At 30.8% G+C, this 26,283-nt stretch overlaps 17 protein-coding genes across 17 annotated transcripts; 9 read left to right on the top strand and 8 right to left on the bottom strand.

The window, feature by feature from the left end:
* Nucleotides 1-134: 134 nt before the first annotated feature.
* NAEGRDRAFT_63324 (uncharacterized protein) lies at nucleotides 135-1,154 on the top strand (the record flags this gene model as incomplete). The annotated part of the gene is made up of 1 exon (XM_002681453.1): nucleotides 135-1,154. The coding sequence occupies one exon, from the start codon at nucleotides 135-137 to the stop codon at nucleotides 1,152-1,154; it is 1,020 nt and encodes a 339-aa protein (XP_002681499.1).
* A 53-nt stretch (nucleotides 1,155-1,207) lies between these two features.
* NAEGRDRAFT_63323 (uncharacterized protein) lies at nucleotides 1,208-2,798 on the bottom strand (the record flags this gene model as incomplete). The annotated part of the gene is made up of 4 exons (XM_002681318.1): nucleotides 1,208-1,413; nucleotides 1,461-1,924; nucleotides 1,988-2,290; nucleotides 2,332-2,798. The coding sequence occupies 4 exons, from the start codon at nucleotides 2,796-2,798 to the stop codon at nucleotides 1,208-1,210; spliced, it is 1,440 nt and encodes a 479-aa protein (XP_002681364.1).
* Nucleotides 2,799-2,897: 99 nt separating this feature from the next.
* NAEGRDRAFT_63322 (uncharacterized protein) lies at nucleotides 2,898-3,461 on the bottom strand (the record flags this gene model as incomplete). The annotated part of the gene is made up of 1 exon (XM_002681317.1): nucleotides 2,898-3,461. The coding sequence occupies one exon, from the start codon at nucleotides 3,459-3,461 to the stop codon at nucleotides 2,898-2,900; it is 564 nt and encodes a 187-aa protein (XP_002681363.1).
* Nucleotides 3,462-4,503: 1,042 nt separating this feature from the next.
* Nucleotides 4,504-6,553, top strand: NAEGRDRAFT_63321 (uncharacterized protein; the record flags this gene model as incomplete). Its single annotated transcript, XM_002681452.1, has 2 exons — nucleotides 4,504-5,944; nucleotides 5,988-6,553. 2 exons carry the CDS (start codon nucleotides 4,504-4,506, stop codon nucleotides 6,551-6,553), a joined length of 2,007 nt encoding a protein of 668 aa, XP_002681498.1.
* Nucleotides 6,554-6,640: 87 nt separating this feature from the next.
* On the top strand, nucleotides 6,641-7,408 carry NAEGRDRAFT_63320 (uncharacterized protein; the record flags this gene model as incomplete). Its single annotated transcript, XM_002681451.1, has 1 exon — nucleotides 6,641-7,408. One exon carries the CDS (start codon nucleotides 6,641-6,643, stop codon nucleotides 7,406-7,408), a length of 768 nt encoding a protein of 255 aa, XP_002681497.1.
* Nucleotides 7,409-7,613: 205 nt separating this feature from the next.
* NAEGRDRAFT_63319 (uncharacterized protein) lies at nucleotides 7,614-8,528 on the bottom strand (the record flags this gene model as incomplete). Its single annotated transcript, XM_002681316.1, has 1 exon — nucleotides 7,614-8,528. One exon carries the CDS (start codon nucleotides 8,526-8,528, stop codon nucleotides 7,614-7,616), a length of 915 nt encoding a protein of 304 aa, XP_002681362.1.
* A 1,034-nt stretch (nucleotides 8,529-9,562) lies between these two features.
* Nucleotides 9,563-10,756, top strand: NAEGRDRAFT_63318 (uncharacterized protein; the record flags this gene model as incomplete). The annotated part of the gene is made up of 1 exon (XM_002681450.1): nucleotides 9,563-10,756. One exon carries the CDS (start codon nucleotides 9,563-9,565, stop codon nucleotides 10,754-10,756), a length of 1,194 nt encoding a protein of 397 aa, XP_002681496.1.
* A 104-nt stretch (nucleotides 10,757-10,860) lies between these two features.
* NAEGRDRAFT_56997 (UBX domain-containing protein) lies at nucleotides 10,861-12,384 on the top strand. The gene has a single exon (XM_002681449.1). The coding sequence runs from the start codon at nucleotides 10,864-10,866 to the stop codon at nucleotides 12,241-12,243; it is 1,380 nt and encodes a 459-aa protein (XP_002681495.1). The 5' UTR covers nucleotides 10,861-10,863; the 3' UTR covers nucleotides 12,244-12,384.
* A 959-nt stretch (nucleotides 12,385-13,343) lies between these two features.
* On the bottom strand, nucleotides 13,344-14,195 carry NAEGRDRAFT_63316 (uncharacterized protein; the record flags this gene model as incomplete). Its single annotated transcript, XM_002681315.1, has 1 exon — nucleotides 13,344-14,195. One exon carries the CDS (start codon nucleotides 14,193-14,195, stop codon nucleotides 13,344-13,346), a length of 852 nt encoding a protein of 283 aa, XP_002681361.1.
* A 292-nt stretch (nucleotides 14,196-14,487) lies between these two features.
* Nucleotides 14,488-15,261, bottom strand: NAEGRDRAFT_35379 (sedlin-domain-containing protein; the record flags this gene model as incomplete). Its single annotated transcript, XM_002681314.1, has 3 exons — nucleotides 14,488-14,713; nucleotides 14,800-14,947; nucleotides 15,187-15,261. The coding sequence occupies 3 exons, from the start codon at nucleotides 15,259-15,261 to the stop codon at nucleotides 14,523-14,525; spliced, it is 414 nt and encodes a 137-aa protein (XP_002681360.1). The 3' UTR covers nucleotides 14,488-14,522.
* Nucleotides 15,262-15,265: 4 nt separating this feature from the next.
* Nucleotides 15,266-16,381, bottom strand: NAEGRDRAFT_46370 (uncharacterized protein; the record flags this gene model as incomplete). The annotated part of the gene is made up of 1 exon (XM_002681313.1): nucleotides 15,266-16,381. The coding sequence occupies one exon, from the start codon at nucleotides 16,379-16,381 to the stop codon at nucleotides 15,266-15,268; it is 1,116 nt and encodes a 371-aa protein (XP_002681359.1).
* A 688-nt stretch (nucleotides 16,382-17,069) lies between these two features.
* Nucleotides 17,070-18,875, top strand: NAEGRDRAFT_46369 (uncharacterized protein; the record flags this gene model as incomplete). The annotated part of the gene is made up of 1 exon (XM_002681448.1): nucleotides 17,070-18,875. One exon carries the CDS (start codon nucleotides 17,070-17,072, stop codon nucleotides 18,873-18,875), a length of 1,806 nt encoding a protein of 601 aa, XP_002681494.1.
* A 24-nt stretch (nucleotides 18,876-18,899) lies between these two features.
* NAEGRDRAFT_63313 (uncharacterized protein) lies at nucleotides 18,900-19,916 on the bottom strand (the record flags this gene model as incomplete). The annotated part of the gene is made up of 1 exon (XM_002681312.1): nucleotides 18,900-19,916. One exon carries the CDS (start codon nucleotides 19,914-19,916, stop codon nucleotides 18,900-18,902), a length of 1,017 nt encoding a protein of 338 aa, XP_002681358.1.
* Nucleotides 19,917-21,498: 1,582 nt separating this feature from the next.
* On the bottom strand, nucleotides 21,499-21,897 carry NAEGRDRAFT_63312 (uncharacterized protein; the record flags this gene model as incomplete). Its single annotated transcript, XM_002681311.1, has 1 exon — nucleotides 21,499-21,897. One exon carries the CDS (start codon nucleotides 21,895-21,897, stop codon nucleotides 21,499-21,501), a length of 399 nt encoding a protein of 132 aa, XP_002681357.1.
* Nucleotides 21,898-22,043: 146 nt separating this feature from the next.
* Nucleotides 22,044-23,024, top strand: NAEGRDRAFT_46368 (uncharacterized protein; the record flags this gene model as incomplete). Its single annotated transcript, XM_002681447.1, has 1 exon — nucleotides 22,044-23,024. The coding sequence occupies one exon, from the start codon at nucleotides 22,044-22,046 to the stop codon at nucleotides 23,022-23,024; it is 981 nt and encodes a 326-aa protein (XP_002681493.1).
* A 1,225-nt stretch (nucleotides 23,025-24,249) lies between these two features.
* NAEGRDRAFT_63310 (uncharacterized protein) lies at nucleotides 24,250-25,322 on the top strand (the record flags this gene model as incomplete). The annotated part of the gene is made up of 4 exons (XM_002681446.1): nucleotides 24,250-24,345; nucleotides 24,401-24,664; nucleotides 24,714-24,779; nucleotides 24,909-25,322. 4 exons carry the CDS (start codon nucleotides 24,250-24,252, stop codon nucleotides 25,320-25,322), a joined length of 840 nt encoding a protein of 279 aa, XP_002681492.1.
* Nucleotides 25,323-25,442: 120 nt separating this feature from the next.
* NAEGRDRAFT_63309 (uncharacterized protein) lies at nucleotides 25,443-26,099 on the top strand (the record flags this gene model as incomplete). Its single annotated transcript, XM_002681445.1, has 1 exon — nucleotides 25,443-26,099. The coding sequence occupies one exon, from the start codon at nucleotides 25,443-25,445 to the stop codon at nucleotides 26,097-26,099; it is 657 nt and encodes a 218-aa protein (XP_002681491.1).
* Between the last annotated feature and the right edge of the window lie 184 nt (nucleotides 26,100-26,283).

Genomic DNA, 26,283 nt, shown 5'->3' with positions numbered 1-26,283 from the left:
ATGAAAATTTGAAATTTACAAATAATTTTTAAATGGTTTTGCAGTGTTTTTTACACGTGTAGTTAATGAATTTTCAATGGAACAAATAAATATTGACATGAGAATTCCATTCGACAGGAGCATTGATAAAAAAAATGGCTCCATTGTTTGTTTTATTAATTGTACCCATTTGTATTTCTGTTATTATTACTATTGCTATGAAGGTATATTTGGTGGTTGTAAAGAAGGTTGACTTTGGTGGCAGATTTAGTTTTACAACTTCTCATAATCAATCTATCAATGAAAGTAATATTGGTTTATTATCACATGTGGACCAAGATGATAATACATCTGATTATACGAACGATGATTCTTCTCAGCTTCTCCAAATAGAAAATAAGATATTCAATATTATTCATGGATTCTTTCCAACATTAGTTTGGCTTATTGATGTAACATTCTTCTTGAAACCGTTTTTTGTTTTCACTATTGTAAGAAATGAGATGAGAGGTACAAGGGTTGGAGGTAGATATCTAGATCTTACTCATACAGATAAAAAGTGGGATGGAAACCTCGAAATGATCTTACCTTGTATTTGGAACACCTATTTAGATATTACATCACTTGGCTTATGGAAAGCACTTGGACTCATGCACTACTTTTACCTTTACAAGTTGGATCAAAGAATTTGTTGGGGAAGGATTGAGAATCAAACTTTTGAGGGTGATTCCATTGTTTTCAGACCTGATGAAGATGATGAACAAGAATTTATAATCTATGGTGCTTATTGTGGACATAAAATTGAGCTCACTAAATGGTTGGTCACATTGGGGGATTTCAGTTTAATCCGTTGGTTATTACAACCCATTTTATTAATTATACCACCATGTATTGATGTTTGGAGTTTGAGACATAGAATTAAGCATAGAAAATATGGAGGACGTGGTAAATTTGTCTCTCAACACGATTATACAAATCCCAATGCAGATCCAATCAATGGATTTCCAAGTAGTGTAATGCTTTCCACAAACGTGCCCTATATTGATTATACCATTCTTCATCTTGGCTGTGTTTATCTAGGGATTATCACATTTTTCGTTTTTACGTGTGTTTATGGATTGAAATTCATGAGACAGTATAAAGATTCCACTATACATCTCACCAATAAGAAATAAATTGAAGTAGTCAATTGATTAATAATCATTTTTCATTCATTTGAAATCAATGCTTAGAGTTTCAAGAAGGACGAAAAATTATCAGCAGTACCGTTATTTGGAGCTGGTGTTAAATTCAATAATTTACAAAGTAATGAATAAACATCCAAATTTCTAACAGATTCCTCAGATGTAAACCCTTGTTTAAAGTGCTTTCCTCTGGCAATAAATAAGCTACCCATTAAATCTGATTCATTATCCCATCCATGATTTCCATTTCCTTTTAAATCGCATTAAGATCAATAATACTAAATTATTAGCACTTACCGTACAAGGTACTAGTAGAATATCTTAAAATCGAGTATTCAGGTTTGGCAAGTATGGTAATATCTGGAATTCTGTCAGAATTTACAAAATGGAATCTATCTGGCATATTATTCTTCAAATAAACACCTTGAATGGCAGTTGAGAAGGTACTATTATTTTGAATTGAATTCGCTAATTCATTAAATAGGGGTTCAACTTTAGATTTGTCCTTAATATACAAATCAAAGAATGGACCATCATTCATACTGAAAATTTCATCTCCAACCAAAACATTTCTTCCTAATATATCTGTCATTCTCACAATCTTTGATTCTGGAGTGTAAGCCATACCATGATCACTCACAATAATCAAATCTACTTTATCAGTCAAATTTCTCTTTTCCAATTGTGAAAGAACAAGTCCTATAGAATTATCCACTTCTTTTACAGCTGCCCTCAATTCTTCAGAATAAATAGGTCCATATCTATAGTTATTTAATTATTATTATATTTGTATCCATATTGTAAACATGAAAAATAAAACTTACTTGTGACCTGCAGTATCCACAGCACTGAAATAGGTCAATACAATTTGTGGTGGTTTATCTGAATCTAACCATTCAAATACAGTTTTGACTCTTGTCTCATAATCAACATCTCCATCATATTTCTTGTAATAGGTTGGATATCTTCCTTGAATTTCCACATCTGAGCCAGGCCAGAAGAAACTTCCTGCAACCATTCCTTGTTTTTCAGCAGTTACCCAAATAGGTTCTCCTAACCACCATCTAGATTTGATGGATTCATCAGATCCCATACTAAACTTGGCATTGAAATTTGGATCATAAAAACTAACATTTTCCAGGTTGAATAATCAATTTAACAAACTTACGAATTTGAAACTATTCCATGAGATTCAGCATAAAGTCCAGTAACAATCGTATAGTGATTTGGAAATGTTTTTGATGGAAATATTGGTTTCATTGTCTTGGCTCTAACACCATCCATAAATACACGAGTTAAATTCTTACAATCATCCTTAAACATGTCCAAATAATCAGGTCGGAATCCATCAATAGAGATCATCAAGACTCTCCTATCCGAAACATGATCTACAATATTTGGTTTACTAACAATATTATAAACAATTAATCCAATTAATAATCCAATACAAATAATAAAGGCTACAATAAAGATTGCAATATAAATCTTGTTATTCCTCAGGAATTGTAGAATTGATGAAGATTTATCACGATGATGATACTCTGTCAGAGTACCATCATCTTCATTGTTTCCATGTCGACCAAGATTATTTCGTTGATGTTGATAAATTTCCTCCTCTTCTTGTTCTCTAAACATTTTTTTTAAATAATATTTAAAATATCTAAACAACTGATTCAGATATTTGATAATTGATGTTATCCATATATCGGATTGTTGTTTTAAGGTTTTATTGAGTTATTCAATTATTTGACATACACAAGTGATATCATCTGGTTTTGCAGTATATTTCAAATTTCTGCTTTTTGAAAATGGTGTGGGATAGATTTCTGCAAAGTCAGTGGATGGTGTTCTCGTTTTTTCTTTTGATTTTTTCACAATTGAACAAGCAATTTCATAGGATGTATCAAGTCCAGTACAAATTTCAAGAATTTCAGATTGAAAGAGATTATCACACACTCCATCTGTAAATAATAGAATGATATCATATTGAGAATCTCCAAAATTACAAACACTGAGCTTGTTAGCCATCTTATCAATGGATGCAATGCAAACTGTTGAACTACCTTTACTCAAGTTATCTTTCACAATATTCTCAAATGATTGTTTCATTACATTTCTAGGATCACGTTCCCCATTCTCACAACATTTTAAGCATTCCGACATTATTCTATTGCTAACTAGTGCTGCAATACCTGTGGAACCATTCCTATTCCAACCTCCAACTCCATCTGCAATTCCTATCATTGAATGCGTGGTGGAATCAAAGGTAAAGTAAGCATCATCTCCTAAACTTTCCATTTCAACTAGAATTGAAAGTTTGCTAGTCCAACTCCACAAGGACCTTTTTTCAATTCTGCAGTTTTGTGTATTTGGTATTGGGATAAACCCGAGTAGGCAGAGTTCTGATGGGAAAGAAACTCTGTATTTTCTTCAGATGCTATTAAGGGAGATTCTGTTAATGGTTCGAATTTGTGCTTATCAAAGATTCGTTTTTGAAGAGGTTGTTTGATGTGATACTTTCTAACAAATCTTCTAACTTTGTTCTTTATATCATTGTCTTGTGCTAACATTTTTTTGATAAATTAAAGTTTGAACTTCCAAATTGTTTATGAGATAAACAGACAAACAGACAGTTCTTTCAGAGAAAGTTAGTAACTAGAACTTTTTACATATTTTTTCAAAAGAAAATGAAACTGTTTAATCTGTGATTAGTTTCTCTTAAGGGTTGAATTTCTGGAATATTATATTTAATATTTAAATAGTTTACAATGAATGTACAGGTAACATGAGATGGATTACTAGTATACTAAGGCTACAACATTTTGCACAACATCAAAATCCAATTAAAAGAATCACAACAAACATTGCAAAAAAATAAATATCCAATTACACAGTGGAATGAAATTTATGGAATCTACTATTGCCATCTTGTTCGTACTCTTCAATGTCAGTGTCTCTGTCAGCACAACACCCCACAAAACATGAACAAGTCAATATGAGCAGACACTTTCCGAAAGGTGAAGCTCTATACCAATTTGAAGACATTTTTTAAAAGAATTTTGTTTGACGTGAAGATTTTTGAACTGTTGAAAACTGTTGTGAAAAGGAGATTTGTTGTTTTTAATAATAATTGAAAAAATATTAAACAATGCAATGTATTGTTCAGTGTTTATCTCATAATATTCTCCTCTTTCTGGACGAATGTTCAACATTGGAATTCATAACAAGTCAAGTGCTAGATCTTCTCTCATCATCAAATGAAATTCACTTCTTTTTGAAATATAAACATCCAACGGCAAATTTATTAATTACACTCAGAAATGATACAGATGTAAGAAACATGATGAAGACATTTAGTACTCAACTAGATCATCCACTGATTGTTGAAGTAGTATTCGAAAGTAATGAAAAGAAAATTAATAGTAACACTTCCAATACTTCTACTAACAATAGCAGTATTACAAGTACTAAAAGTACTGTTAGTAGTAATAGTGGTAGTAGTACATCAACCGATAGTAGGGAAAATAGTCTTTCGAATAATAATACTACTGAAAATAGTACGAATCAATCAAGTCATCATGATGAAGCACCTGTTGTTTCTACTTCAATTGATTCGAATTATGATGAACTTATCGTGGGTTTGAAGAGTACTAGAGCTAGTGAAATTCTCTCAGTACTATTGAATCAATATTCAGAGATGAGTATAATTGGAGAAGGTGCTTTTGGAAAAGTTTTTAAAGCAACTCGAAAGTTGGACTCTAAAATTGTAGCAATCAAAGTTGTTCCAGTTACTTGTATTGAGGGGACGATGGATTTTAATGAAGGAACCAAGACAATAGTGTTCAGTCACAATTATTCGATCAAAGTTTATGAAATGTTTACATTATTTGATGTATTTTGTATTGTAATGGAATATATGGAGCTAGGAAGCATGAAAAAGGCCATTATTGAAAAAAAGATACCTCTTTCCAATGAAATGATATTCCAATGTATTTATCAGTTGTGTGCTGCTTTACATTATTTCAATCAACAGAAAAGAGGAATAATTGTGCATCGAGATATTAAACCTTTGAATATCCTACTAAGAAAGTTTGATCCTATTGGAAATCGGATTGAAATTGTACTTGCGGATTTTGGTGGAAGTACTGTTATATCAGATAGTTTAACTTCTTTGAGTTTGGCTGGAACGGAACAATACCTAGCACCTGAAATACTTTCGTCTAATGAGAGGGTTCTTCCCTATTCTATTAAGAGTGATATCTTTGCAATTGGAGTATCTGTTTATCAGTTGTTAACCTTTGATTTACGTTCTAGATGTGCTAACATTTCCATGGAAGAAATTGAAAACTCGTTGAAATTAGCAAAATGTGATAGCTCCATTATTGACCTATTGCTCAAAATGTTGGCAAAGGATCCTCTCTCAAGACCTTCCTACGAAAGCATATTATCCAATCCATTAATAATGAAAAGCTCTGATAGAGCAGAAACTTTTATTGCTGAAAGTGAGAGAAAAGCTATTCTTGCCATGGATTGTAAAAACTATAAGGAAGCATTTCAATTAATGTTTGAAATTTTCACCACACATAGAAACTTTGATTTCAATTCCATGCAAAATATCATTCACTTGTTGAAATATTATTCAGACAAGAAGGATCTCAAGAGATTATTAGACTGCTGCAATTTTGAAATGACAAACAATAGCAATTCAAATGCCACTTTTCTGTTAGGAGCAATGCATGAACATGGGTATGGTGTGAAACAAAACTATAGAAATGCTATTAGTAAGTTTATTGAAAATTAATCTATTGTAATTAATTTTATCAGAATATTATTTGGAGAGTAATACTCCGTGGGCTCTTAATAGATTAGGATTAATGTACGAAAATGGTACTGGAGTTAAGAAAGATGTTGATAAAGCTTTTGAATATTTCCAGAAATCAGCAAAATTAGGATTTCATGAAAGTCAACTACATGTTGCCTATTTCTTTAAAAATGGTTGTGGAAGTGTTGTAAAAAATGATGATTCTGCAAAATATTGGTATGAACAGAGTGCATCTAATGGAAATATGACAGCCATGTGTGATATGGGAAGAATTCATTTGATGGGCATTGGAACTAAAGTGGATAAAGAATTGGCATTCAAATACTTTTCCAGGAGTGCTAGTGGTGGCAATATCAATGCAAATGCATGGCTTGGAATTATGTATGAAGAGGGAAATTATGTTCCACGTGATTTAGCCAAAGCTTGTCACTACTATGAAAAGGCAGCAGATGCTGGAATTCAATCTGCCATATCAAAGATTAGAAAATTAGCTGAACAAGGAGAAAAATCTGCAAAAGTTGCTGTGAAAAAGTACAATGGATTTTTCAGTAAATTACTGAATCCATAACATAATAATATCATTAATCATTTCTCGTGAACAGCATTATAATTTTCTTAATGGAAATGTTTTTGGCGCCAAAAAAAGTACAAAAAAATGCCTTCAGAGAAAAAGTCTCGTTCCTCCTCATCCTCCAAAAAGTCCAAATCATCAAAATCTTCAGATGAATCGGAAGACAAGAAGAAAAAGAAAGATAAAAAGGAAAAGAAGGAAAAGAGATCATCTTCATCTAAAAAATCAAGAAAATCAACAAGTGAGGAAGAGCCTAAAATTGAGGAACCAAAGAAGGTTGAGACCACTCAAGAAAATCAAATACCCACCTCTCAAAATTATGATTTACATAAGCTAAACTTTATTGCCTCAAGAAATATTAATAATCATGTTTATGAAAAACAACTTACAGAACTTCAATTCCTAATCAACTCTAAATTAATTCCAACCAAACAATCTCTTCTGTCACAGTTATACAAAATACAGAGTAAAATGACTCTGGTTAGAAAGGCAAAAGACAAGCTGTGCAATGAGTATAAAGTTCAAATGGATACACTCATCAACAATCTCAATCTTCAAGAGTCAAACAAAATGCTTGTTTTAAAACAGGACGAAAGTAGTGTTCTAAATCAATTGAATCAGATACAGATTTTCTCGAATAAGGTTGGATTGGAATTAACTCAAGGAAGAGACGATATTCCGGCTAATGCAGAGTATTCAACATTTTCAGACATTTCGAATTTGATAACAGAATCAATGTTTTTATCTGAGAAGAATTTATGCCTCTCAATTGACAACCCCTCATACATGACAACCTTATTAGAATACGATCAAGGAGATATGAAAGATTTGACTTTTTACAAGTACAAGTAAGTTATTGGAATGATTTTTGCTTACAATTTGCAGCTATGAAGAGCTTAAAAAACTATTACACACAAAAAATCAATTCATTACTAAATTGATGATGGAAAGAGAGGAAGAAAGAAAAGCACAACAGGACGAAATCAAAAGATTGTCAGAACTGTACATGTCAACAAAAAAGGAATTGCATGAATGGATGAAGTTAGTGGAAAAATAATTAGATTTTTATGTCATGTTTCTTCAACAATTCATCATCTAACTTGTAGACAATATCATAGTTTGTGGACTTGATAATATCAGAATCAGTCGAAAAATTTGAAATCATTTCTCTATACAAAGGATTGTTGATTGAAGAAATACATTCAATAATCTCTCTAGACAGGAATGCAAAATGCAGAGTTTTACCTTCATTTAAAATAGTATTGGTCTCTTTTGATTCTTTTCCAAGATAAAAATCACTGTTTGGATTGGAAAGAACGTTCGCAAGTTTGTTCATTAATTGTTTCAAAGTGAAAGTATTTTGTAATTTAGATTCAAAATTTAAGCATTCGATAACATTATGCCAATTATAAATTATTGCATGAAGTCTATAATGTTGAATTTTGTTTGATGCCTTGATAGTATTCATACTACTTCCCAATTTGTTCAGATCAATAACATCTGATATTGGATCATGGTTAATACGTAAAATAGGTGTACCTGCACTTATTTGAGGTACAAGTTTAGAATCATCCTTTCCATCTTTAACTTCATTAAATGTGACTGTATGTTTTGTAATAATACTCAATGAATTGAATTTTGATAAACTCTTATTCAACTTTTTAGGTGTACTATTCTTTTGTTTTTGAAATTGATTAAATACAATTTTTTCTCCAGAGCCACTTCCTATCGTTTGTTGAATTGGTGTATTTGTACTATTACTAGTAGCAGGTGTTGTGGTGCTTTTTGTTGTATTATTAAAATTATTAGGATTATAAATTGGGAAGAGTTTGGTCAAATTATAAGAATGGTCCAAAGTTTTAAAGCTTGTTGTAAATTTCCTATTAATACTATTGTTATTAATGCATTGTTGTTGACTTCCGATTTTATAAAATGTTGAACATTGATTTCCAATCACTTTAGTTTTGAACATTTTTTAATAATTTTTAATTCAATTTCTAAAATTGAACCAAGATTAAAATAATAATAATTAAAATTCTAATTCCTTTTAATTTATATCTTTGCAAGGCTGTTAGTATCAATACTTAATGACACCAAGAAAGTAACAATTATGCTATCATCATAACGTTAAGAAATAATTCCCGCCTAAATTTAAAATTTAAAATAAATAGTAAAAAAATGAGTGGTATTGCAACGCATCAACAAGCAATAATACCATCAAACAATCCTTCACTTCCATCATCAGTATTATTAGAATATTCCATCAATAAGATTACACCTCATGATATTTGTACAGCAATTTTAATTAGTATTACTCAGGATGTATCATGTAAGAATTTAAATTTGGAAGGAGTAAACAAGTTTATTATTGATTGTATACAACATAAAGTAACACCAATATATGGAAATATACATAAATTTATTGCGGAATTAACAAATATTAATTCCGAAGTAATACCAAGATTTTTCGCACTTTACAATACCATTGACAGTGTTGATGCATTATTAACATTATTTGATACATTGAAATCTATTGATGCAAACAAAACTTCAATTTATGGAATATTTCTCAGGAAAATTATTTTATTATTTAATAATTTACTTTTTGATGGAGTTAAAACTTTATATGATAGTATTAATAGATTTAAATCTAATCACTCCCAAGTTTTGCTGCTAAATAATGATTCTATTGAGAGTAATTCTAATAGAAGTATGAAAAAAACTAGCCCTATTGGTGTTAGTAAAATATTTCCGAAACTTTATTATAATAATTATATACAGAGCTGTAGAGAATTGGATTTTATTAATGCTAATTTCTATGTACATATCTATTATGATTATTTCCAAAATAGATCATATTCGGCACTGAATAAGGCACTTCTGTACTATCATTTTAAATATTACAAACAAGCTACTATCTCTTTAAAGGAAAGTATCAAAATATCTCAACAAAACAATGAGCATGATTGCCTATTGCTTTCTTTTATAATATTGTACAAAATCAAAATGATTGAATATTTCCATAATCAATCTTCGAATGTTGAATTATTCATTCTTCAGGCACTCAAGTTTGCTCAAAGTCATAACACTTCTATTTTATTCTATATTACTTTGGATTTTATTCAATTCAAGTTACTGACAGGTTTCAACAATCAAATAGCCTGCCAACAAATATATTCTTTAATTCGTAAATGTGAACAATTACAACAACAAAACTCATTGGATCTTTATGATCAATCTAAACCTTTGTTGTTAACTGAAATATTTCCAAAATCATTATTAACCAATGTCAAAGCTCATTTCTACAGACTTATTGGAGATAAGATGTTGTATAGTTGTCACAATAGACTTTCAATCAAGAATCAAACATCTTCTATTGGTTATACCAAGTCCAGTCTCGATTTATATAGCGACTATGAATTACTATCTTCGAGGTCTATTCCAACATCAGATAGTTCATGTTACCGATTGCTTATTACTCACTTTATTGAGTTGAGAGATAGAGAAAATGTAAATTTACTAATGAATCAATACAAAAATATCATGGATAATACACTGGTAATAGATACATGTGATTTATTATATTTGGAATCTTTAATAGCCTATCATCTTGACAATAACATACACGAGTCTGTCACAAAGATGAAACTCTGTTTTCAATCATCAACAGAATTCAATTTTATCCAGCTAGTAACTGTATATTTAACAAATTGTGAGCTGTTAAAGAATGAAGAAACCACTGCCCTAATTCTTCCTTATTTATTGAAAGCTATTGATTTCTGTGAAAAGAATCATTTTGAAACTCACAAAAACAGATTATTATTATATTTATACAAGGATGTTGATTATCTGACTAATTCTTCACATATTCTCACTCATGGATCTAAAACTGATATTGCCTATTATCATGAATTACGTGGATTAAAACACAATAGAGTGGATGATTTGAAAGTATCCTTATCACACTATCTGAAATCATTTTGTTTACACAAGAGCCAACAATTGTGTTACAAATTGGCTCATCTAACAAAGGATGTATCCTATTGCAAACTTTACACTTCCATTCATAGAGAACTTGTTTCTCTGAACACTCTCAACTTACTCCGAAATGAAACACCTCTCTCCATTGATACTCAAATGGATAGATCAATATCATATTTTAAAACACTTATTCAATCACTATTGAAAGAATTACCTTAATAAATTAAGAATATTAAAATATTCAATACTTTACAAAAATATTATCAGCTGTTGGAAGAAGGAAATTAAAAATAGCACAAGTTCATTCTTTAAAAAAAGAATAAAAAATGTCTCAACCAACACTCAAACTCGGAGGACGTCCAAACACTGGATCCAACAACAATGATTATGTGATCGCCAATCCTGTAATGTCGGCAACTCTAGTAGATATGGGCTTTTCTAGATACAAATCTAATAGAGCGCTTCAAATGGTTAATAATGTTTCTATTGATCAAGCAATTCAATATATTTATGATCACTTTGCTGAATTGGATCAAGAGGAAATTATGGATACTTCTTCAACAACAACAACAAGCACTCCTGTAACAACCAATCCGACTCCAGTAGTAACAACATCTTCTGAACCTGTAAATAATCAACCATCATCAATTTTAAACTCTGGTGGTAGTATTCCTGTTATTTATACAAATCCAAACAAATTGAAAGGAGATTCTGTTGAAGCTAAATTAGCTTTTGCAGAAAGAGAAAGATTGAAAGAACAAGAAAGAATCAGAAAGGAAAAATTGGAAGAAAAGAAGAGAGTAAAGGCTTTGAAAGATGCAATGAAAAAGGAAAAGGAAGAAAAACAAGCAAGATTGAGTGGATCTTCATCTTCTGCTAGTAGTTCAACAGCTTCTTCTTCTTCAACAGTAACTCCAAAGCCTTCTGAAAGTTCTGCAACATCAGCACTCATTCAAGTTAGATTACCAAGAGGTAGTACTGAAAAGATTCAACTCAATACTCCTGGAACTCTTGCTGATTTGTTCAAAGCTGTTTCTTCACATTTGGATTCTAATGAAGCATATAGTATCTTGACTCCATTCCCTCGTAAAGAATATTTCGAGGAAGATTGGCAAAACACAACTCTTGATCAAGCTGGATTAGTTCCAAAAGGTTCTGTAATTCTACAATTGACTAAAAACAAAGGCGTAGTTATCAAATCAGATACAACAATGCCAACAACCACAATGCCTGTAGACGATGGAAGTGATAGTGGAGATGAGGAACCAACTTTACCAGTAACTGGTGGTAGAACAACTGGTGGACATGTTTTGGGAGGTCATACAAAGCCAATTGACGAAGAACCAGCCCTTAATGCTATTTTGAAGGGAAATTCAAATTTCAATAAGGAAGCTTATACTTTGCTTTTATGTGAAAAACAATGGATTTTGTCCAAGTCTGAAAGTAATGAGCAAACAGGTACTACTGTTTATAGACATTTGGGAGATTCAAACTTGGGCTCTAGCTCTCTTAGTGAATGTATTTTATACTCTTCCCACGGTCACGTCAGTATGTCAAACCATGGAGAAACGATGGTCGGAACTTGGAGATTTGTAGAACAACACGGTGGTGTACATATTGAATTAACTTATCAAAATATGGCTCAAAATTTAATTATTGAATCAATTACAAATGAATGCTTGATTTTGAAGAGAAGTAAAAATTAAATTTCACTAATATCAATTACATGCATATCTTCAAATGTTATTGGTTCATAAAGTTCATTATTATCAACCCCAATCTTAAATTGACCTTCACTATTCCTGTTCAACTCAAAAATTGAAAATAAATGCTCTACTGTCTTCGTTAAATTCTTATTAAAATCAAATTCTGAAAGTGAATCTCTACACTGAGCTTGTAATAATAGTACAAATCGAATAGCATATTGATAGGGATACATATTACTTGTAATAACATGATAGCATTGTCTTGTCTGAACATTAAATAAACAATAACAAATCGAATAAATTGATGGAATTGAAATGGCAAACACAAATTCATTCTTACTAATCAAAATGTTATTATCCGAAATATCTTCACTCCTTATCAAATCTGTAAAAACTTCAGGTTTCATTCTCTTCATAATTTTCTTCACATAATGTTCACAAATCAACTCGAATAAATTATTATGAAATTTGTCATGATTATATTGCATAAATATTGATTTTGAATCCAAACTCACATTCACATACTTGACAAATGTACGTGAAAATGAATATTCCGAAGCAAAAATCAATTTAAATTGTTTTTTAGGTTTCAACATGGCAATATAATAAATTGGTACTGAAATTTCAGCACAACATGATGTTGAATGTGCCGCTATTGATAAATTTTCCAATCTCAACATTATATTCATGAGAGTAAAATCCGAAATGATTGAACATTTAACTTGATTTAATTCTTGTGGTTGATTACAAAAAACATCAATTTGATAAAATCTATAAAGTTGTTTCCACAATAAATCCGATCGACTTGTAATAAACCATTTCTTACAAACAAGTGATATTTTACATAATTCTTTAAAATTTAAAAACCTAAACACGTGACAAGTGTCAAAATCTTTGAAAAGCTTTGGTGACATTTTTTTTATTCTAATTTGGCAATATTTAAAATGTGCATTCTAATGGTACCATCTTCACTTGATGAAATTAATAAATGTTCTTCAATAAATTCCAAATGAGTGATGCAACTTGTATGTTTTTGATCCAAGTTTACAATTAATGTTCCATTTGTCTTTGTATTGTTTGAAACACTTTACAATGAGTATTTAACTTACCTTATCTAGAACTTTAATGGTACCATCTTGTGAACCTGTTGTAAAGAAATTTTCACATTGTGCAATTGCTGTAATAAATCCATCATGACAATTTTCAATGCATTTCACAAGAATTGGTTCTTGATTTTCAATATTGTAAATTGAAACATTTCCTTCACTTCCACCAATACAAACATTCATTAATGCACCATCAAATGCAATACATTCAATACTATTATGTTTTTCAGCCTTAATTGTTTTTTGTAAAGTACCATTTGATAAATTGTAAACTTGGAATTTACCATTTAACATTCCACTTAATGCTAAATCATTGATTCCTTCCTTATCTTGATCGAATGACATACTACTAATACCACCATTCATATTTAAATGATCCTTATTGAAATGTAATTCAACAATTTCATGTTCAAATAAATTGTAAAGTAATTTAAATGAATCATCCATTAATGGACAAATTAAAACTCTATTTTCCTTATTAATTGATTCAATAAAGATATCAGTAGTATATAAATCTGAAATTTGTGAATTAAACTCAAATTGTTTCAAATCAGTTGAAGAATAATCAACATTATGATTTGAATTCTTTGTAATCTTCCAAAAAAGTAAATGACTCTTTTCACCTTGATTACAAGCAGCAACAAGTAAATGTTTATCCAATTTGTTATTGTAAATTACTTGAATCTTTTTAATATGATGACAACCTCTAATAATTGACTTTTTCTCTCTTGATTTTCCATCAAATATTACAATGCATCCATTATCATATCCAACAAATATTAAATCTAATTTTGGTAAATAAAAAACAGTTACTGGAAAGGTCTTATTGAATGGACTTTTTACCATACTGTGAACTGCTTCTTGTAAATTATCTAATTTATCAACTCGATATCTGTTTATTACCACTTTCTAGTCAATTGAGTGTGAAAAACTTACACATAAACACATCCTTCACTTTCCATAGTTCCAAAACATAAAAATTCGCTAGTAACATGCCATCCTTTGCAAGAACCAATATTACGAGCAATTGTTAGTGTTGCAATATCTTCTGATGAGTACTTTTTAAATGTTGACATTTTTTTTTAATGATTACTGACTGAAAATGTCTAAAAAAGAACCTTTCATAATTCAATCAATAACCAATTCAATAACACAACTCTAATTTGTCTTTATTTACGAAATATACTTATTTGCTAATTGTTTAACTCTTGTATCAAAATCATGTGAAGTAATTGGAGTATACAATTCATAGAATGGATTCATTTGGATTTTAATATACAATTCAAAAACATCACTAAAGAAACTCTTAATTGTTTGATCATCATTCTTTTTATCATTTTCAAAAAGTAATAAAAATCTGATATCTATTTTAGGAAATATTGAATAAATAATTAAATTGTTATCATTATTATAATATTTAAAAATTAATTCTATTAATGTTCATACTTACTTCCACCAGTAACAAATCCATAAATGTTAAATTCATTAAATCTATCAACAGATTTCAAGAATAAAGCATTAGTTGTCCATTGTAATTCTTCAACTGCATCAAGAGAAGCATGTAAAACAAATTGTTTAAGTTGTGATTGATCGGTTTTCTATTATTATTATTATTAATTAATAAACAATTAAACAAATATATATTCGCGGATTAATCATATTATTATTATTCATCAAAAATATATTTTCATCATCAAATCATCACAATTAATTCCAAATATTCATCATTATTATTATTATTAATATTTTAAAATATCATCATCACATGATCGGAATGAACATAAATTAAAAAAACATAATGATTATAATAAAATTCAATCATCATTAGATAACCAACCTTTGATGTTGAAATTTCCAATTCATAAATCGGACAATCTTTAGCAACAATTGTGAAATAAGCGTTTGTTGGCATTTTTTTAATCTTTTTTATTCATCTGACACTTGATACAGTTGGATCGACAATCGAGTGGATTGGCCAAATCTTCAATATCTGTTTCATTCAAAACTTCTGTAATGACTCGTTTACCTGCTTCAAATGCTCGTTTACCAACATGATCCTTTGAACCAGCAAAATACGAAGAAATGTGTGAATGAAGACACTTGATTGAGGATGGATGTGAAACACCTGCATTACCATATCTCTTTCTTTGAGGTGGCAAGTTATTCAAATCCTTTTCATATACGGAATATTTCCACATGTTAAATTCATCTGGTGTCAATAAAGCTTGTCCCTTATCTTGACCTTCAGTTACTTTGGCTTCTTCTAACAACCACTTGTCATAATTTTCAAATGATTCCATCAATAAATTATTCTTTTGAGATTCATGAATGGTAACAGTTGCTTCAGATTCTTGTTTTTGTTTCTTTTCTGAAGAATTATTATTCTCTGATTTTCTCTTATTTTGATTTTTCAATTTAGTCTTGGAAAAGTTAAGTTCTGCTCCGAATTCTCTTCTTATTTCATTAAATTCATCAGATGTTTCCACTTTATCAATAATTAAATTAACTCTAGGACATGTCAACCAAAGGAATGTTCCTGGTACATAGGTATTCTCAGAAGTTTCTGCCTTGTTTTTACTAGTGAATGCAAATGTCACTTGTGGATATCCCCATTTACATCTCTTCACAATAGCATTCGGCACTGTAATAGCCTTCTTCAATTGTATCTTTTCAATGACTTGAATATCTTCCTGTGTTGGTCTATCAATTTTAGTTTGATTCCATCCCACTTGTTCAAAATTTGTATTATTATTATCTACTTGTTGTTCTGATGATGAAGAGGAAGGTGCAATACTCTCATCATGTGATGATGAATTATTATTATTATCGGATGATGATGACATTCTAATGAGGCTTGTATTATAAAATCTTTCTTGTACTATAAAACTCCTATTCAATCCTTCAATATTTGTTATTCTATTATGTATTTTTGATTCAAAGCTATCTACTCGTTGTTGTTGTTGTTTCTGCTGCTGTTGTCGAGAGAGAATTGAAAGTAAAACTTGTTTATTAAAATTTAAATATTTTTTCATAATTTCCCTCCAAAATTAAAAAATGATGAACAATTTAATTCTTGCACAACAAGTGCAAAGTTGGAATGCTGTTGGGAATTTAAACAAGGCTTGTTCCTCAGCATCATCATTATCCATACAAAAAGAACAACAAGAAATATATAGTGTTGGAGGTTCTGGTTCGGGTTCGGAATCGACTAGTTTAAAAAGTAATTGGTTGCTAGATGGTCATCAGGAATTATTAAAAACTATTGCAATTAATGCAGCTCATTGTGCAGAATTGTTGGAAAATCCGAATGGAATTTGTTTTCAGCAAATTAAATTGTTGGCAGAGAGGAATGTGATGGATAAAACTCAAATTGTTGAACCATATATTCAAAATATGAGACAACATTTTATTAAGAATCATGTATCAATATTTAATAGTATTTCGGATATTAATTCATTGGTACAGGCTGTACATATGATTTGTAATATAACAGAACGATATTTAATTGTATTTTCGACATTAGAAAACTGTTTGGAAATTAAAGAGAGACTGAGAGAACAATTTATAGTATTTGTGCAATCAGCTCTATTTTACAAGTTGAATATCGACCAAAGAGAGTATTTAATCAAAGGGAATATCTCAGAAATTATGGTACAATACTTTAGAGAGACTTTTAATGCTTTTTCGACAAGTATTGAATCAGGAGAATCGTCTCAGGAGATGGAAGACATTATTTCAAATTTTAGACAATTTTGTGACAAATTAAGATTACTTAGAGCTAATTTCATGAATTCAATTTGTTCAAACAGTTGGATAGCATTCATGTTTTCAGCCATCAAAGAGAAAATCACAGAAGTATCAACAACTGACTTTGAACAGGAAATATTGACCTATATTCAACAATGGAAAGAACAAATTATTTATTCGTATATGGAAATTTATTTTTGTGGCGATTCTTCTCACGAAATGTTCAATACTCTTAAATCACAGGTTGATTATTTTGTGTTTGAAAATTTAGCCAAGATTAGAATAAGTCAAATTTTCGATATCGTTATTGATTTCCCAAATAGCCAACAAGCAATAACGGATTTAAAGGACTGTTTAAATCATTGTGGAATGCATAATGAGCTTGTTAAAGAACTAAGTAAGGGTGTAAAATCTAGATTACTTTTAGCGAGTGTAGAAACCAAGAATATTATAATGGCTTTTATTAGAATAATCAAATCTCTTCTCATAATTGATCCAACTGGGATTTCGTTAGAAAGCGTATCATTCCATATCAAGGAATACTTACGTGAAAAACGTCCAGATGCTGTCAGATGTATAATTAATGAAATGACCGATGAACAAAATGATTCTGCTCTTTACCGTGAATTGTTGACCTCAGAACCACAAAGCAGTTTAGATTACGATTCGGATGATGCAAGTGAGAATTGGAATCCAAAACCTATTCATCCTTCTTCATCTAAATCTAAAATGGAGAAACCTGATATTATCAAAATATTCATAGAAATGTACAGAGGAAATAAGGAAATATTTGTTAATGAATATAGAATGATACTGGCTGAGTCACTTTTGAAGAATGAAACCTATGATACCAATAACGAAGCCAAGATGGCTGAATTGTTGAAAATTAGGTTTGGTGATAAGAATATGCAAAATTGTGAAATTATGCTGAAAGATATTTCCGATTCCAAATTCCTTAACTCTGGCATTCAATCTAGACTTGCAAATAGAAGTGATTACATTGAACTTTCTAACAGTCAAATTGCTGAAATTTCAATTCAAGCAGACTCCCAAATTCCAAGTGTGTTCATGCTATCTAAGAATTATTGGCCTCAGGTAGTATTCAATCAAGGTGCACCTCCTGGACAGCAATTGATGACTGATGAAAACAAGCCTACAATCCTATTGCATCCATTTATTGAACAATTAATGGAAGAATATGCAAATCAATATAATGCTATTAAGGCCCCTAGAAAATTATTATGGGAAAAGCAAATGGGTTCAATAGATTTTGATATTGAAATTGGAGGTGAAGAGCTAGAGCTCACCAACATTCATCCTGTTGCTGCATCTATTCTATTCCACTTCTCTGATAGAAATGTTTGGACTATGGATGAAATAATGGAAATGATGAAGATTGACGATAAAACATTCCAAAAACGTATTAATACTTGGGTAAAGAGAGGAATTATTATAGATGAGGGAAATAAGACGTACAGATTAGTGGATAGTCTGACTTCTGCCGCCACTGAACAAGGAGAAGATGAAAACATGGAAGAGATGACAACTGCTCAAAGTCAAGAAGAAGAACTCAGAGTTTATCAAGATATTATCATTAATATGATTGAAAACTTTGATAGCATGCCACTTGCCAAAATTCATAACATGTTGGCAATGTTTGCTCTTGATCCTTTACCTCCATTCGACAAATCACTTTCTGAACTGAGTTCATTCTTGAATATCCTTGTAAAGGAAGAAGTTCTGGAATGCGACGGGGGAGAATATAAAATCAAAAGATGATTTGCAATATTATACATTTTATGATTATCTTCTTACTAAAGGTGAAGTTGTGGCAACTTTTTCGTCCAATTCCTTTTTGTCGGCGTCATCTTCATCACTTTTCTTATCATCCTTAACATTGATACTATCAGGAGCACTTGGAGTTGAGGATGTGGATGGAGCTGAAGTTGGTTGCTTGGCAAAAACAACTTGCACGATACCCACAGTAATCTTATAGAACCAGAAAATATTTAAACTACTCATTAAGGTCATCATTAAAGAAATAAGAATAATCCAACCAATTGGGAATGAACAAAATGTTTCAGAGTCTTCCCACACAAAATGTGGAATGTAATAGCAGAAATAAATTCTAACAATACCAAATGTCAACCACATCATGATACCATTATAAGTATATATTTTGGAATCTTTCATATTGCATTTAGAAAAGAAATATCTTTGATTCACAAAAGGTGTAGAAATTTCAGTAAACATCATGACAACCACCAACACAATACCATTTTCCCAGATGGAACTTCCTAGCAATGCAAGTATTGAAATAGAATGGTGAAGAAGTGTTTCCATACCTCCCAGTTGAGGATAATTTCTAGTCACAATGAACAAGTCATATAAAAAGTAGCCAATACCATAGCCAATCAAGCAAATACATGAATTATTGGAAATTGACAAAATTCTTTCGTAAGGGGCTGGAAGAAAAACAAATACGATACAATACAATGAAAATAGAGAAGAAATAATTGCATGAACATTTGAAACAATTCTGCTATTCCATTCTCTTCTTGCCTTCTCATCACCAAAAATCTTCTTCTTAAATGTAGTACTATATTTCTTTGAAAACCAATCTGCCCCGTAATAATAAATCAGAGAGTGAAAGATTAAACTTAAAACGCTCACCACAGGAAGTAATAAACCAAAATTTTTAGGAGGATATCTTGGAGATGTAAAAGCACCATTGTTTGCATACCAACTCCATCTATTAACAAAATTACTTATTAAGCCATTATTTGTATCATAAAATCCACAAAGGGCTCCAGAAGTCATTTTTAACTGCTATTAATACTAGTAAATGTTGTTGTTGTAATCCGAACAAGTGGATTGTATTGATCAGAAGAATAGACCGAGTCGGAAAAAAACTCTACAAGATTAAGCAATTTTATATAATTGCCTTTTCGATACTGCAACAAAAACAAATCGCAGAGAGTCAGTTGTAGTACTACTTCTTATACTGTGAAAGCTGTTGTGAAGCAGAAGAAGCAACACTTTTCAAGGGCTTGCTAATTTTTTTTTGAAGACACAAATTTTGTTTTATCAAGACTAATTTTTACTTGCAAGCACCTCCCACCCAATAAGGCTCATTAAGCGTAAAAACAATAAATATATTGACTTTAAATATTAGGGAGAGTAGATGAAGAATGTTGATAATAATATCATAATACATTCAGAAAACAATTTAAAGTCAATTATTTTAGTTCTGTGATGAAAATTTTGTCTTATTTTTCCTGTTGCAAATTTGAACCTTTTCATACTTCATGAAGTTATCATCAGCAAAATTGTTCTCGATGATGAGGACATGATGTAGTGCCTAAAACTAACAGGATACATTAGTTGGATTAAAAACTAATCGGGAGTGGGTTTTTCAGGAAAATTGGAAATAATTGAGTCGTTCTTATTGTGCACAACGACGAGGCGATAATTTTACCTTAATGGTGAAGGCAATTGTATCAATTTTACAATGAATAACATTCCAATAAAACTGAAGAGGCATCCAAGGAAGGATTCCACTAATTGTTCTCTTTCACTTGTGTTATTGTGATTGAATGTAAAACTACTAAATGATATCATAGAATGAAAGATTATTTCTAAAAGCATGCATCCTCCACTTTTCACATAGAGCATTGACAAGATTATTGAATAATTAGTCAAATTAATGAATGCGTTCATGAAAATAATGAGGGCAACTGATTGATAATGACCCAATGCAATATAATTTCCAAACGAATGCCAAATTGACCACATAATTCCAACAATTATTCCAATTTTGATAATCTCTGATTTTTCCTTTGGTTTGTTTGTCTTGATGAGATTAAATAAAACACAACCTCTCCATCCAAACTCCTCTCCCAATGAAGCACATACACCCATAACTAAACCAGGAAATATTCTTTCTTTTACAATATCCAACAAATGTACTTTTAATGGGAAAATACTATGCATGGCAAGGAACAATAATAAATTAACTACAACAGGAATTGACAAACTAATCCAACAAATACTAGGTAAATTAAGTAATTTGCTAATTGAAAATGTTTCCTTCAAGTAGGTTTTTAAAGAAGATTCAACGAATGAAAGTCCAACAATGGACGGAATTATTCCTCCAATAATCATTATCAAAATTAACGTTGGATCACTCTCCAAATCAATCAATAATCTTCCAATACTTGTTCTAAATAATAAACATGACCACACCAACCACGAGATACAACACGTGATCAATCCGAATGAAATAATGGTCCTATCAATAATCATTGTGCTATTTTTTTTAAATAAAAAAACACAAAAACACAAAATTAATTAGTTTTCAATAGTTAATTCAAAGAAACAAATATATATTTCATTCATTGATTCATATGGATGTCATATGTGATAGCAGTACTGGATCCAAATAATCTGGAAACAATGCCATAACAGTTGAAACCAATTCATCCAATGCAGTTTTTCTAAATATATTTCCCAACTTATCGTGACCCCACACCACTTGACAATGTTCAAGAAATTCTATACAGCTTTCCTTTTTATGAATATCAGATTTGAGTACTTTGAGATTTTCAATAATTTGATTAATTTTAGCAAATGGTGTTGTAATAATTGGAAGAAAGTCAGTAAAAAAGACCAAAATTGAGTTTCTAATAAACCATTCCTTATTTTCCTCCATCACCTCGTCCAATGTCATATTCTTTCCAATAATATCGTCCAATGAATTAATTTCCACTTTCAAACAATACTGATTTTCAAATGGCAACATTTTTTTATTGAAATACTCAATTATCTCTTCACATAAATCCAACTCTTGATTGGCATTGACACTTCATTATCTCTTTATTTTCTCAATTCCTCCTCCTACTAGGTTCCTTTTGAAAAAACTTTGGTGCAATTCTGAAGTTTAAAAAAATGTTTCCTTGTCGTGATGAATTGTCGGTGATTTTTTCATTCTTGCCATTGGAGGATTTGGTGAATAGTAAAATGCTCGTTTGCAAGTATTGGAGAGAGGCTGCCTTTGGAAATTTAGGATTGTGGACTGCCCTGTTGAATACACATTTTAGATGGGAAGATTTTGTGAATCCAATGTTTCCTGAAATTGAAATTGAATTACAAAATTCCGATGAAGGTTTATCTGATCATTATGATTATTTAGAGTACCTCTTTTCGATCATTCCTAAATTTATATCAGTGGAGGAGAGGAATGAAGATGTTACAATTGTTCAAGGAGATTCTCTGAGTTTGGAACAAGTATTTACATTTTCTTTTCCTCTCTTGAAGAATACATTGGTTGGAGAGTTTTTTGAGATACGGAGGAGAGAAAACTTGATGAAATTGGTTGTGATTATGACAAGTTTAATTTCGGATGAATACAGACCTAATCCTGTGACAGATCAAGTTATTTTACATCAATGTTTCTGGGATGATAATTCAGATATTGTGAAAGAGGCCAAAATTTTAATACCATTCTCATTATTTTGTTTTATTATTTTGATTAGTGAAGGAGATGAATGGTTTTCATGTTTGGATTTGTTATTCTTCAAAAAGAGATTGAATTGTAATGTCAAGTACAGTAAGATTGTTTATGGAGTATCACCTTATATTATAACATCAGATGATGATTCAGAAGAAGAAGAGGAGGAAACATCAACTGACAAATTGGAACAATATTTATCTCAGCAAATTACACCATTTTGCTATTTTTCAAACTTGGATGGACATTACACAAGCCAATCATCAACTTCATCCTCGTGGGAAGATTATGATAAGCAAATGTTTCCAATCTTTTTCAATGCTGGTGCACCATATAGTTTCTATGAGATGCGTGTAACCTTAAATGAAAAGGAAAATCTCATCATTGTGGAGAAGGTTTATGGAAGTGGTTATTATTGACCTGGATTTGATGGACTTGAAGTCCAATAAATACCATTGATTGTATTTCCATTAGTGACATTCAAGAATTGTCTAATACTACAGGATCACCACTTCCAACAACTCTAACAGTAGGTTCAGTGGCAAGTGCTTCTGAGTAATTATATTGATAAATGTCGGCCAAATTCAAAAGGAAATTTTCACTTGTTGAACAAGTATTACACTGTGTGTTTACAACTGAGTGCTCTATTGTTATTAAGGTGAACCTCAGTGAGGGATCACTGAGTAGTCCAGACCAAAGCATCGGATGATTAATGTTCCTGGACAATTTTAAGGGGTTCTTGGTGAGAATCAGTACTGCATTCTCATAAGTTTGCAACAACGTGCCATAAGATCTATTGCAGTTTGATAATTTCTTTTAGCAGAAGTGGATACTAAAAATGTTTATTAGCATTGTATAACCCATTTTACATTTTTTCATTTATCCATTTCGTGTTAGCTTTCATTTGGATAACAAGATGGGATTATAGCCACGACATTTAGCCAGTTAGAAAACACAAGAAGAGTAAGAAGTATGGAATTTCTTCATATATGATTTAGTTTACAGTATAGTTTCAAGAAATATTAGAAACAATTGACAGTGTGTAATACAAAGCATGCAATTGACGAATCCTTCGTTCACAATTTACTTTCCAAATATTTAAATGCTAACAGGACACATTTCTCATACCCTTTTCAATACTTCCCCCGAAACAACTTTGAAATTGGCATCTGACATACTTCACGGAAATCAACCATCCATATTTCACAACTATTACTGGAGGAATGGAATTTGTAGAGCTTTCTCTCTTCTGATTCGTCTTGCCATCAAAATCTTGCCATATTCTTTATAGATGTGTTTGCTATCTTATTGACATTTGGCATCAGAGATAAAAGAGATAAAAAGGTGCATTTTGGAGAAGAGACACAATTCACTTTTTCTCATTAGTGTATTCTTATCGAATTTAGATATTATTGAAAATATTTAGCATTCACTCAACAAAGAATCGCCTTCTAAATTTGGATAAATGCGTAAGTGTGCGAGTTAAAAAGCATTTTGCATTTCGTACCAAAATCAACAAGAAAAAATTAACAAAACATCATCCACCTATTACTTCTACTAGAGAAAATGAAACAAATTGTTATCCTGTTATTGTTTATTGTGTGTTTGACAGTTGGCGTGAAGGCACAAGTCATCACCAGCCAAATGACAGCAGCTTTTGATGCTGCAGTGCAAGAAGTTGTTTCTGATAATGATTTCCAACAAACATATTCCAACTTGATGCTTTTCCCAGTTCCTATTGTATGTTTACTACTTTCTAATTATCATTTCTCATATAATTATTCGAATCATATAGTGTTCTACCTCTAAACCAGTTTGGCCATCCACCAATCCTTTCGCATCTAGAAGCAATATCAGATTATGCTTTGAATTAGGTACTCAAGATCCATGGTTGACCATCAAGAGAACAGTTGGTCAATATATCATTAAGAAAATTAATGCAAAATATTCAACAAATTATGCTGCCTCTTTTACTCAGTATAATACAAGTAGTTTGGGGTATTTTAATACATTGAGAAAGTTGGTTGATGATGGAGAATGTGATATTATTACAAGTAATGTAAGTTTCTATTGGAAATTGTGTGAAAATTTATATTCGAAACTTGTAGGCTACACCTCTTCCTGAAAGAACTACAGTTGCTCACTTCCAATGTAATTATGGTACTGGATCCAATGTAAGTTCATTCCACCAAAAAAACCAATTCATTATTAACACAAATTTCATGACTATAATTCCAATAACTTTTTTCACAAATATTCACATATCAAAATTCCAATACGTTTCAATTTCATCAAATTAATAGGGTTTCTTAAGATCACTCAGAAATCAAAGTATTTCCATTACAGACATTAATCAATTCAATTCACCTGATATGATTGTTGGTGCCTATGAAGGAACTGTTTACTCAACCTACGTTAAAACCTATCTTCCAAAAGCTACCTATGTTCAATTCTCAAGTGCTGCTTCATCTTATCAAGGAGTTTTGGATCAATCAGTTCATGCTATTATTGGAGATGCTATTCAATATAGAAATTGGATGAGTTTGAATGGTAATAGTTGTAAGGGATGTTCTGTTTCATTGTTTGGAGATTCATATGGATTTGCTACTTTTACTGCATTTAATTCTACAAGTGCTGGAGTTTCATATCAAGTTGTTTCGAATAACGTTGGAATGTTGGCTATTTTGATTAGTTTGATTATTTCATTCATTTTCTAATTGTTTTTCAATAAATTAATGTATTTTAACATGTTCACAATAGAGCATGTAATTCATTCCTCTTTCGAATTTCACACGTTTGATTTTATTCGAAACTCCATAAAAAATCCTCATAAAAAAATGCTCTACACGGAAGAATCCACAACCGACCAACAACAACAACCATCATCATACCACGATGATGAAGTAGAACACGTGATTGAAATTACCAACACTTCCAATCTAGTTTCGAATATTTCCAATTGCATCATTTCCATTCCATATGATTATTCCTTTAAACAATTTACCTCTTCCTACCCTGAAGAATTAAACAACCAAATGTCCCAAGAAGATTATCACTCCTTCACCGAACAAATTTCCACAATTTTAAACAAATTTCATACACAACTCAAAGAAGGAGATGTTGAAATATTTTATGCCAGTTGTGCCATGTTGATTTCCATTGTAATTTTCCTCTTATTTGGACTATTCTTGGTGATTAGATTGGGAGCTACATTCAATGCATCAGCTGCTGGTCAGGGATTAATTTTATTCTACATGTATGTGTTGTGGATTCCACCTGTGGTTTTTTTCACATGGTTGATTTTTATTAGAAGAAGGAATAATTTTGAAATTCATAGGGAATGTAAGAGAGCTATTTCATTTGCTATTGAAAAGAAGAATCAACAATTATCTGGTAAATTTCAATGGAGTATTACATATGGATTTGAAAATATTCTTGGAAGATTTGAGTTGACTAGACCACCAATTATTAATTTATATTCTGCTGCATTGTAATATTACTTTTTAATTGTAAATATAATTGTACAATTGAATAAAATTGTAAATTCATGAAAATTATTCATATTCAAAGCATTGAATATCAAAATGAGTTCAATTTCGAAATTTATGTAAATTACAAAAAAAAAATGATTCAAGACCAACTACAGCAACAACACGACAGTTCCCTCTTTACTAATTA

This window comes from Naegleria gruberi (assembly GCF_000004985.1).
Source record: "Naegleria gruberi genomic scaffold NAEGRscaffold_6, whole genome shotgun sequence".
Lineage (NCBI taxonomy): Eukaryota > Heterolobosea > Eutetramitea > Acrasida > Naegleriidae > Naegleria > Naegleria gruberi.
Note: the sequence above shows the minus strand (reverse complement) of the source record. Positions and strands in the feature narration are given on the sequence as shown.